The sequence below is a fragment of the Bos mutus genome, chromosome 13, assembly GCF_027580195.1.
Source record: "Bos mutus isolate GX-2022 chromosome 13, NWIPB_WYAK_1.1, whole genome shotgun sequence".
In the NCBI taxonomy this organism is placed as follows: Eukaryota; Metazoa; Chordata; class Mammalia; order Artiodactyla; family Bovidae; genus Bos; species Bos mutus.
In genome coordinates this window covers 24201588-24213755 of record NC_091629.1, presented here as the reverse complement: position 1 = coordinate 24213755, position 12168 = coordinate 24201588, and the positions used below count along the sequence as shown (strand labels likewise).

Here is a 12168-nt window from a genome sequence, read left to right as displayed (position 1 = left end):
ATGCCAGCAAATTTGGAAAACTCAGCAGTGGCCACAGGACTGGAAAAGGTCAGTTTTCATTCCAATCCCAAAGAAAGGCAATGCCAAAGAATGCTCAAACTACCGCACGATTGCACTCATCTCACATGCTAGCCAAGTAATGCTCAAAATTCTCCAAGCCAGGCTTCAACAGTACATGAACTGTGAACTTCCAGATGTTCAAGTTGGATTTAGAAAAGGCAGAGGAACCAGAGATCAAATTGCCAACATCTGTTGGATCATCAAAAAAGGAAGAGAGTTCCAGAAGAACATCTATTTCCACTTTATTGACTATGCCAAAGCTTTTGACTGTGTGGCTCACAACAAACTGTGGAAAATTCTTCAAGAGATGGGAATACCAGACCACCTGACCTGCCTCTTGAGAAATCTGTATGCAGGTCAAGAAGCAACAGTTAGAACTGAACATAGAACATCAGATTGGTTCCAAACTGGGAAAGGAGTACATCAAGGCTGTATATTGTCACCCTGCTTATTTAACTTATATGCAGAGTACATCATGAGAAATGCTGGACTGGATGAAGCACAAGCTGGAATCAAGATTGCCAGGAAAAATATCAAAAACCTCACATATGCAGATGACACCACCCTTATGACAGAAAGTGAAGAATTACAGAGCCTCTTGATGAAAGTGAAAGAGGAGAGTGAAAAAGTCGGCGTAAAGCTCAACATTCAGAAAATTAAGATCATGGCATCTGGTCCCATCACTTCAGGGCAAATAGATGGGGAAATAGTGGAAACAGTGGCAGACTTTATTTTTTGGGGAGTTCCAAAATCACTGCAAATGGTGACTGCAGCCATGAAATTAAAAGACACTTGCTCCCTGGAAGAAAAGTTATGAAAAGTGTATTAAAAAGCAGAGACATTACTTGCCAACAAAGATCTGTCTAGTCGAAGCTATGGTTTTTCCAATAGTCATGTATGGATGTGAGAGTTGGACTATAAAGAAAGCTGAGTGCCGAAGAATTGATGCTTTTGAACTGTGGTGTTGGAGAAGACTCTTAAAAGTCCCTTGGACAGCAAGGAGATCCAACCAGTCCATCCTAAAGGAGATCAGTCCTGAATATTCATTGGAAGGACTGATGCTGTAGCTGGAACTCCAATACTGTGGCTACCTGATGTGAAGAACTGACTCATTTGAAAAGACCCTGATGCTGGGAAAGATTGAAGGCAGGAGGAGAAGGGGACGACAGATGATGAGATGGTTGGATGGCATCACCGACTCGATGGACATGAGTTTGAGTAAGATCCAGGAGTTGGTGATGGACAGGGAAGCCTGGGATGCTGCAATCCATGGGGTCGCAAAGAGTCAGACTTGACTGAGCAACTGAACTGAACTGAACTAACCCTTTCCCCACACTACAGCTAGAATTCTCTTCCTCAAAGGACGGACAGTCATAGCAGCCCCTCCCTTGTCCCCACGAGCATGGCTCTCAGTGTCCTTGCCCACGTGGCCTCTCTGGGCTCCAGTTCACCCCTGCCACTCATCCCTGTCCCTCCCACACCCCCTCCCACACCCCAGGCAGAGGAACTGTCCTTTGGTCCTTCAGTGCCTGGAACATTCTCGTATCTTGGGGCTTCTACTAGCTGTTCCTTTGCTTAGAAAAAGCCTTTCACCTTCACCTGCTTCGCTTCTGATAATCTCAGTTTTTCAGGGTAAGGATCATTTCCTCACACGCATCCAGGTGCCCTGGCCCCTGCACACAGCGCCACGTGCTGCCCTGAATGCTGCATGGCCAGCTCTCAGGAGGGCAGGGGTCACACTGTGCGGTCATGCCCTCCCAGCGGCTGGGGCCCCAGGAGCACAGGACAGTGTCTGTCTGGCTCACTGAGGCAGCCCCAGTGACGGCTACCAGCTCAGCACAGAGAAGGCAGTCAATTCGTGTCTGAGTAGAAGAGTGACCTGGACAGAGGTGTGGTGGGGAGAACTCCTCCAATCACTTCTTTTTACCTCCATGGATTCTGGAATAAGGTGGACTCTTGCTTGGAGAGAGGGAAAGACAGACTTCCTTGCTGCCCCTGTTCGCTGCTTCTTAGGGTTCTTTTACATTTCTAAGCCCCAGCTCAGAAATCTAGATTTTGCCCTAGCTGCCTGGAGCCTGCCTGGTGACTTTCTTAGTTTGGTGGGAGCAGGTGGGAGAGACTTATCACTGAAATGGAATAAGAAGTACTCATTTTCCAAACCGACTTTTAGAAACAGCTATTACTGGGGGCACTTAAGTAGCTAGCTGGCTTCTGAGCAAGACACAAGTACTGAGAAATGTCAAAATCTGTGCAACTGCCTTCCTTCCTTGCTGTCAGATGCCTGAACCTAATACTTTGCACAAAACAGCTGTCTCACTGGTAATTATCCAGTAATCATGACCTGGAAATCCATCTAGGCGAGATGGAAAAATGGCTTCAGAACTGAAGCAGCTCGCTTGCGAGGGTGGGGAAGCCATTAAATCCACACAAGCCACTGAGTACTGATATCAGAGAGACAGGAAGATGTCATGGGGTCACTGAAATGCTAACAGGTGGAGGCCCCTGACTGTCCTTTCAGAAGGAACACTCTCTCCTGGAAAAAGCTGGAGGCGGAGATGAGGGAAGACTAAACATTCAAGACCAATAAGCCTCTAAATTTGCTTTTCCATGAGCCTGAAATTAGCTTTCCAAGCAACTTCTGCATCTTGGCCTGAAGTTAGACATGCCCCTACAGTGTGGCTGGGTGTGGGGGGCTGGCCCAGAGGGCCCGATGGAAGCTGTGGAGGGACCAGGGTGTGGACAAATGGGTCACGGAAGGATCCAGAGTGGTTCCTCTGACATGCAGATGGAAACTGGGTAGACTCACCTCTTACTGCAGCTGCGGGCAGTGGCTGTTTGAGCTGCACCAATGCCTGTGGGATTTTACTCCTAACTTTTTCTGGATGTCTGAGAATCACCACCATGAATGTACATTATTTAACTGGGCTGAATTACAGCCACACTCTCAGGAGCTACTGATGTATGAGGAATGCTCATCCCTACAATTGAGGAAATAAAATGTATTCACTATTTAAACAAGGTAAATGTCCTGCTGCATGGATGGCAAACGCCAAGTGGACATGGTCTCATACTCAGGCTCTAGCAATAGGGAACCAGTGTGGGTTAATGACTGTCAGACAAAGTCGGTCTTGTTCCAGCCACATGTCAAGTGCTTGAATGTCTCATGGGACTAGTGGCTGACTGTATTCCACATTCCATGGCTGGACCATTTCCATCACTGCAGAAAGTTCAACTGGGCAGGCTCTGCTCCAGAGTTTTCCCTGATTAGAATTCTCTAGTTAAAGTTTCTCTAATTTTCTATAACTTGGAAGAAAAGCTATGACACACCTAGACGGCATATTAAAAAGCAGAAACATCACTTTGCTGAGAAAGGTCCATATAGTCAAAGCTATGGTTTTTCCAGTAGTACATATGGATGTGAGAGCTGGACCATAAAGAAGCCTGAGCACTGAAGAACTGATGCTTTTGAACCGTGATGTTGAAGAAGACTCTTGAGAGTCCCTTGGACTGCAAGGAGATCAAACCAGTCAATCCTAAAGGAAATCAACCCTGAGTATTCATTGGAAGGACTGATGTTGAAACTCTGGCCACCTGATGTGAAGAGCCGACTCACTGGAAAAGACCCTGATGCTGAGAAAGATTGAAGACAGGAGGAGAAGGGGGCGACAGAGAACGAGATGGTTGGATGGCATCACTGACTTAAAGGGCATAAGTTTGAACTAGCTCTGGGAGATGGTGAAGGACAGGGAAGCCTGGAGTGCTGCAGTGTGAAGAGTCAGACATGACTGAGTGACTGAATAACAACAACAACAAATTTTCTATGAAGATCATAAGTTACTTTTATAATCAGAAAAAAGGACTAAAAAAAAGGAAAGTTTAATTTGTGGACTGTTGGAAAAACCCAGGAGATTATTCTGGGAATGGCAAAACAGAATCAAGGTGACTTGTATTGAAAGGAACTAGCGAGGCTTAAATGGAAAATACTGTTCTCAGTTGAAGTACAGAAAAGGATGTATACCCAGGGAGGCGGTCCATACGTGACCCAGGAAAAGGCGCTCAGAGGCTGGATGAGAGGGAGTGGAGGGGGCAGCTTGGGATGGCAGAGAGACAGACCCTACAATAGCGGGGCACTCGTGGACCGTGGCCACTCTACAGCCCCAGTAAGAGGTTATCCTGCAGGTCCCTCCTGTCTGGACTCCACTCTCAACCTGGCACCCCGGACCACAGGACTCATTCATGTCTCCTCCCCTTCCTGAGTAGCCAGCTCCATAAATGACCTGGAGCCCCCTTACATGTAGGTGGGAATGTGTGATTTATGGGAAAGAATATGAAAAAGAAAATGCATATAGATGTATAATTGAATCACTTTGCTGTACATCAGAAACTAACACTGTAAATCAACTATCGTCCAATAAAATAAATTAAAAAAAAAAAACCAATATAGGGAAAGATGAAAAAAAAAAATCAACTCACACACAAAAAACCATTACCCTCTAATGGAGAATTGGGTAAAGGGCATAAAGAGATAATTATCTGAAGGAAGAATCTAAAAGGCCAATACATATGAAAAAGAATGTTTAGTCTCTCTGGTAATTAAAGTAAGATTGACTGAAACACAGTTAAAAAACACAGTTAAAAAAAAAAACTCATGCAGCTGAATTTCATAAAAGCCATCAAAAATATCATTATGTAAATCTATGTATCTCATCAGTTTGAATGTCATCGTTTTTGATTAAGAGCACCAACATGGTCTGCCCTGCATGGCATCTAGGCCACATGCCCCCAGGCTTGCTCTGCTCCACTTACTTGGGGTCCCTTCCTGTTCTCCAACAGGCCGAGTGCATGTCTGCCTCAGGGCCTTTGCACAGCTGTTCCTTTTGCCTGGAATGCTTTTGCTCTGCCCTGCCCCAGTTTCTCCATGATTGCCTCTTCTCTAGTTATTCAGACTTCGCTCACAGTCACCTCTTGTAAGGAGCTTTCCCAGACCCCCTCTGTCACCACATCACCTCCCAGTTTCGCAGACAGCAGAGAAGAGATCTCAGCTCCTTAGGACACATAATGCTTCCTTCCAATGTCTTGTGCTTATCTTAACTCTCTGGTGAAATCTTCCTGCCAACAGGTAGATTCGCATGAACCAAACACGTATGGCCTTTCTCACCATGTGTTGAGAAATTTCAATGGACACACTCTCCCTACTTCAAACAGCTGCGAGGGAAGCAACTTGGAAACAACCATCATCTGATAAATGAGCCACGATATTTTCTTTGGAAAACACACTTAGCTACAACATATTACACAGATAGACGAAAGCATGCTCAGTGACAGGTTCAGAGAAGCACCAACACTGGGTTGGGTATGAATACCACAGAGGCATCATCCTTTTTTTCCTCCCTGACACAGAGAGAAACCTCTAACTGCAGTTTCTCCCTCCATCTCTGGACAGTGTCTGGGACAGGAGTGCCCCTCAGCAGAGGGGGAACACTTTGGCAGGCTGGGAAAGAGCACTGACATCTAGCTGGAACTCCCAAGTCCCCATCTGCAAATCCACCTGGAGTCAGAGTTGGCTTGGTCTTGAGAAAGAGCGTGGGGCCGTCACTGCAGAGTGTGACCGTCACCAGATCCCTGGCAGAGACAGCATCATGTACTTTGTGTCTGTCCCTTCAGGAATAAAATATTTTGCATGCAAAACAAATCTGCAGAGCAAGGGTTGGCGAATTAGGGCCTGCAGGCCAAACCTGGCCCCTCCGCTGTTTTTGCAGAGCCCATGAGTGAAGAAGGGTTTTTACATTTTTCATTGGTTGAAAAGTTTTGAAAAGAATCATACTGTGTCACGACATGTGAAAGTCATATGAAATTCAAATTTCAGCTTCTATACATAAAGTCGGACTGTAACCGCTACGTTTATTGACCCGCCATCACCTGTTGCTGCCTTCAGGCCAACACGGCAGAGCTGATGACGACTGTGATGGAGACCATCTAGGCCACGGGGCCTAAAGTAGTTACCATCTGACCCTTTCCCGAAGCTTGTAACAGCTCCGTCTGCTCTCGAGTCCTGAATGTCCCCACGTGGGCCTGACCTTGAGAAGACTTGGCCAGGAGAATTTGTTTCCTCTCAATGCGAGTGTTTCCACACCTCCTCTGCCCTGAGACATAGTCCCAGTGGCTGAGGTCACCAGGGAGAAAATTTCACTTACATAGGATCCGTAATCCACAGCCAGGGTTTGCAGTGCCCAGGGGAGACCGAGCCCAATGAGGATGTCAAAAACATTGCTCCCGATGGAGTTGGACACAGCCATGTCCCCCATGCCTGCAAGGACAAGAGGTCACTGGAGTGAGGAAGGTGGTCCCTGGGGGGTGCCCCGGCCCTTGAAGACTCTCTCCAGCCCCTGGTCTGACAGCCAGAGACCTGGTGGGCAGGTGGGCCAGCCCAGGTGCTCGGGTCTGTCCCGGACCATCCATCACTGTAGGATGATTCCAATTATAAAATAGTCATTGAATATGTATTTTCAATAAATAGAATGAAATATACATTCTATTGAACTGCTGAGCTTTACTTCAAATATGATCATTGGTTAAATGTAATTCAAAAAACTAAATCTGGTTGCAAAATTCTGAACCATTCTGTGGAAAGGAATAAACTCAACAGTCTATAAAGGGCTCATGAGCTCACTGACCCGCACAGTTCAGTGTCATTACATTACCCATCTGCTCCACGCCGTATCCAAGTCTTCTAAATAACTGAGCAACATTAAGGAAAATAGTGTAACCAGTAGAATTTTGTGAGGACCAGTGGAGGACATTTTGCCAAGGGTGGCAGCCACACACTGTTTTCTGAAAACCAATCTCCTCCCGCACAAATCAGGTTCATAAACGAGAGTAGGTGCTGGAAGGAACGTGGCCATCTGGGGGGCTTCCACCCAGGGCTGGGTAGACTGTAATCTTGGTTTTGAGGGTGGAAGGGTCTGTCACACACTGAAGAGTAACGTCTGGCACTTAGGCTATGGGGTCCATCCTCTCTAAGCTCAGTTTCCTCATCCATGAAATGGGTATATGACTGCCCCTAATTCATAGAATTGTTATATTAAGTAAGATCATGTGTACAAATTGCTCTGTTCAGTGTGGGGCTATCATCAGCAGATGTCAGCTATCACTGTATTTCTTACTATTTTTAATAATAGAAGCAATACAACCCTGGAGGGGATGAGGGGACACCCTAGTATACGAAAGGGTATATGGTATACCTATATAGGTATGTAGTATATACCTATACAGGTATATAGTATATCTAGTATATAGAAAGGGTCTCTGCCTTGCTCGAGGGTGGATCTTCTGGCTTGTTTCCCTGTTATTCTGATGCCAGGAAGACTTCTGACCAGCCTGGCACTGAGGTGGGCAGTGCTCGTGCACAGCTGGGATGCGGTGCCCTGGTAACTGCCATGCAAACTCCCCTAACCCCTAAGTAGGGAGGTCTGGCTTCCCTTCCCAGCCTTCCCCATGTGGGCCCCACCTTGTCTGGCCACAATGAGGCTGGCCATGCAGTCGGGCACGCTGGTTCCAGCTGCCAGGAAGGTGATCCCCATGATGACGTCAGGAATCCCCAGTGTGTAGCCGATGATCGTGACCTGGGAGCGGGGTGGGGGTGGGGGGGAAGGGAGGCAGGAAGAGGCAGTGAGCAGAGGGCTGATGCCAGCCCTGCCTGCCTGTCGACCCTGTCACCAAAGCTGAAGAGTCTGCAATCTTGGCGGTCTAGGGGCAGCGTCTGCGTTCCGTGTCAAAGACAGAGGGCCAGGAATGTCTCAGGGAACAGAGAGGTGGAGTTACAGAGCCCAGGCTTTCCAACCAAAGATTGGCCTTTTTCACACGTTCCTTTGGGTGAGGCAGGCGGCCTGAGAGAAGAGAAACAGAGTTGCTGGGAAAAGGCAACAGCGGGACAGTTTTTGAACTCAGGATGTTCCTGGGGACCCAGAATGGATGGCTGCCATGCTGTGCTAGGAAATCCACTGTCCAAGTCTCAGGTTGGCTGCATGACGAGACTTTACAAGAGTTGGGAGGGGGCTGAATAACACCATCCAGTCCAGTAAGAAAAGCTGTCAGCTGCCAATTCCTTTCCTCCCTTCCTGGCAGCTTGGGAACATCATCTGCCCACATCACCCTCTGCTCCACGGTGGCTTGCTGCTGCTAAGTCTCTTCAGTTGTGTCCGACTCTGTGTGACCCCAGAGACGGCAGCCCATCAAGCTCCCCCGTCCCTGGGATTCTCCAGGCAAGAACACTGGAGTGGGTTGCCATTTCCTTCTCCAATGCATCAAAGTGAAAAGTGAAAGTGAAGTCGCTCAGTCGTGTCCAACTCTCAGTGACCCCCCCCGGACTGCAGCCTACCAGGCTCCTCCGTCCATGGGATTTTCCAGGCAAGAGCACCAGAGTGGGGTGCCACTGCCTTCTCCGCCACGGTGGCTTACATCTGCCTAGAACTCAGGCACTTTTAGTGTAACTTACTTAACTCTCACTACAACCCCAGGGTACACCTACTGGTGTTATCTCCATTCTCCGAGTGGCCTTGGGGCATCCCCTGCACAGAGAGCAGGCCCGTGGGCATGGGCAGCACCTCTGTGTACACAGGGGGAGGGGTTAAGTCAACACCAGAGGCAGTGCTTCTGTTCTGCAAATGAGCTCATTCTGGCTCCCAGTTTTCAGATGGGCAAACTGGGAGGACAGCAGTGGGTGGGACGGAGTGACCAGGGGCGGGTGGCACAAGTGAGTGAGTGGAAAGAGACCCGTTCCGGGTGCCCTGGCCTCAGAAGAGGACAACATGCAGGAGCTAAACGTTAGGTCATTGTGGGATGCGCCCTCCCTCACGTTCTATAAAACTGCAAGAAATGCAGACGGCATGTGGCCAGTATCCCACTCCTGCCAGCTCCTCCAGGATCCCTGCATGGGAGTCTGGCCTCCCCTCCAAAGGTTTGGGGGACGTTATTTAAATCTGCTAGGATGCCTGGCTTGGTCTCTTTCAAGCAGAGGCTGTGTGTCTCATTCCATCCAGTGCTGGACTGGATTTGTGGTGGCCTCAGATTCTCTGCCTTCCATGCTCCAGGGAGGAAAGGAAGACACGGAAACACAGCAGTTTCTTGTGGCTGCTCTGGAGCCTTTTGTGCAATGGAGCTGCAAGCATCCTGCTCACCTGTGTTTTTCTGTTCTCACCCTCAGTAGGGTCCCTGCACGAATTGGTTTGGTTCCATGGGGCTTGAGCTGGGAAGAGGACCCTGTCCCCACCGTGCCTATGGTTACCATGGTTACAGCTGAGGCTGGCGTACTGGGAAGCGATTCTCCAGGTCTCTGTACCAGGTCTCAAGGGTTTCTCCTGGTCTCCCCTCACTCCCGGCCCTTTCCCAGGGCTTCTCCGAACCTCCCCCAGAGTGGAAGGAGGCAAACAGAAAGAGGGCGAGCCTAAGATCTGTCAGCTACTTTGCATGTTAGTGGACTTCAGAGAAAAACCACTGGACACCTGGAGGTCAGGGATACCAATGCTATTCCCCAAAGTTGGCACCCAATGAAAAGGTCAAACAAAAATAGTAATGGACACAACATGAGGGAGAAACCCCTGCCTATGCGATTTGGATTGAAAAAAGTATGCCTGTGATGTTGAAGGCAAGGGGTAATTATGAGTTAGTTATGTCAGGTTTACACATTTGCTATTACCTCCAAAATAATCTTTTCAGAACTTTTTTTAGCTCTTGAGTTTAATTCTCCAGCATTTATATTTCATCTCTACCCGATGCTCAAGCACAATTAGATGTACGTATGTCATGGTTTTTAATTTCTTCCCAATTCCAATTATAATGAATTAGGGCCACTCCCCAGTTAAAAACGAGCATCATGCATGGGCAATGAGTGCACTCTGGGTTTCCTAGGATGGCTTTAGGGCAGAAACATTTTTGAGCGAAGGTCCCTCAATCAATGCCAACTCTTGAATCATTGTTTTAGCTTCATAAGGGACCCTTGAGCATTCACTTGGTTCAGTGACTTCATTTTCTGGTTGAAGAAACTGAGCTGAGATGGGGAGTGACTATGATGGATGGAGTGTCACTTCTCATACCTCCCACCTTGCCTCCAGGCTGGCTGCCTGTGACCCTGCAGGCCTTCCCACCAGAGCAGGTCAGGTGTATGTCCCCCACTCCACAAATACTTGGCAGATGGAGGCTGGGTGGAAATCTCAAGCCAAGGCCCCAGAAGGCCCCCATATTTGCCTTTTCCCTCCTGCATTCCTGTGACCCACTGTGAAAAGACATTCCCCAGGTAGCCACAGGTCCAAAGAAAATGGGCAAACACAGAGGAGACACGAACCCCACCTGCTGCCTGAACCAAAGGCAACCGCAATGGAGCTGAAAGCAGACTGATTAGCTGGTGCCCGGTAAGACCAGTCACCCACAGTCTCCCTGCCGACACATGAGCAGGAGGATAAGTTCTTTTGATTCTAAGCCACGGAATCTAGGGCTGGTTGTTACACAGTGTATGGCAGCAACAGCTGACTGATACAGTTACTGGGCTAAAACCTCTGCCCTGGCTCCCCTCTGGAGAGGGGAGTTTCCGCAAGTTGAAGGACGATGTTGAGAAATTCCACTAGGTGGCGCTGTCTCCTGACCCCCACCTTAGACTCTAGGAAGACGTAGCTGCCTGTCCATGGGGAGAAGGACTGAGAGAGGGCTGGTGGTCTTTACCGCCCCTCCCCTGCCTCCACCCAGACCCCACACTCTTCCCTGCACCCCATTTGTATCCTGAGAATCCTCTGCATCCTTGAGTTTCTCTCTGAAGGGACCCAGCACCCTGGGGTCCTGGACTCACCATCCACACCATCATGTAGGAGAAGGCTGCGATCCACAGCGTGGACGAAGCGAAGGTCACCATAAACCACTTCTCCCAGCGGGGCTTGTTGCAGTTGGGGACGGTGAAGTACAAGACGAAGCTCAGGGGCCAGGTGAATGCCCACTTCACTGTTTCCAGTTTGCCAGCTGGGAGAACAACAAAGGCAAAACAAACAAATCAGTGAGGCGCATTTTCCCGCTCCATCCTCAGCATGAGCGTCCCCAGACATTAAGCCTGACTGTGGTGCTCCTTACCACAAAGACTCGAGTGCCTTTCCACCAACAAGACCAAGAGGAATATAAAGTGCCCACCTGCTGGTAGGCCTCAAAATGAAGGATGTGTCGCTTCTGAGGAATACAGAGCTGGGGGGTACGGTTTGGCAAATGGAGCCAGGTGGAAAAGGATGCGGAGGATTCTCAGGATACAAATGGGGTGCAGGGAAGAGTGTGGGGTCCGGGTGGAGGCAGGGGAGGGGCGGTAAAGACCACCAATCCCCTTCCAGTCCTTCTTCCCATGGACAGGCAGCGACATCTTCCCGGAGTCTAAGGGGGTCAGCAGACATAGCGCCACCTAGTGGAATTTCTCAACATCGTCCTTCAACTTGCGGAAATTTTGATGGACGATCTGAAAGCTCTCACGGTTGCCAAAGCATTGCTTGAGTGTTTATATCCCAAGCTGCTATGGATTTGCAAATTCATAATTGCTTCCTGGCTTTATCTGCCTGCTTCTATGGACAAGATGATGGATCTGTTAGTGATGACCTGTCCTACCATCTCAGCTGCTGAGTGCCAGAGACAATGGTGACTATTTTACCAGGAGTTCTTGTAGCCTCAGATTCGAAAAACCCATTAGTTCTCCTTTGGCCATTACTAGCATCCTGCTTAGTGACTAAATAACAACAACAACAAACCATCCTGCATTAAGTACTAACTCACCTCTGAAGAGAAATATCAACCAAGATCTGCAGAAAGGTCTCTGTGCATCCTTTCTGGTCAACTTCCCAGCCCCTATCACCACAGAGTTCTTTCTATTCTCCAACTTCAAATAAATAAAATCATACAGTATTTTGTTTGTTTGTTTGTTTCTACCTTCTTTTATTCAACATAATGCTTTCTGAGTTTCATCCCTGGGTTGGTAACTCATTCCTAATTGCTATGTAGTGTTCCAGCCTGTGAATACACTGTGGTGTGACTGCATTCTCCTGTGTCTGGGATTTGGGCTGTTGCCAGTTTTCAGGTATTACAGCTAAC

At 48.4% G+C, this 12168-nt stretch overlaps 1 protein-coding gene across 1 annotated transcript in view; it reads right to left on the bottom strand.

Moving 5' to 3' along the window:
- SLC24A3 (solute carrier family 24 member 3) overlaps positions 1-12168 on the bottom strand; it is a 428778-nt gene that overhangs the window by 6913 nt on the left and 409697 nt on the right. Inside the window, exons 13-15 of the mRNA XM_070381141.1 lie at positions 10898-11064; positions 7568-7682; positions 6255-6367 (exon numbers count right to left, since the gene is read on the bottom strand). Of these exons, the coding sequence (XP_070237242.1) occupies positions 6255-6367; positions 7568-7682; positions 10898-11064 (395 nt within the window). The remainder of the gene's footprint in view (positions 1-6254; positions 6368-7567; positions 7683-10897; positions 11065-12168) is intronic.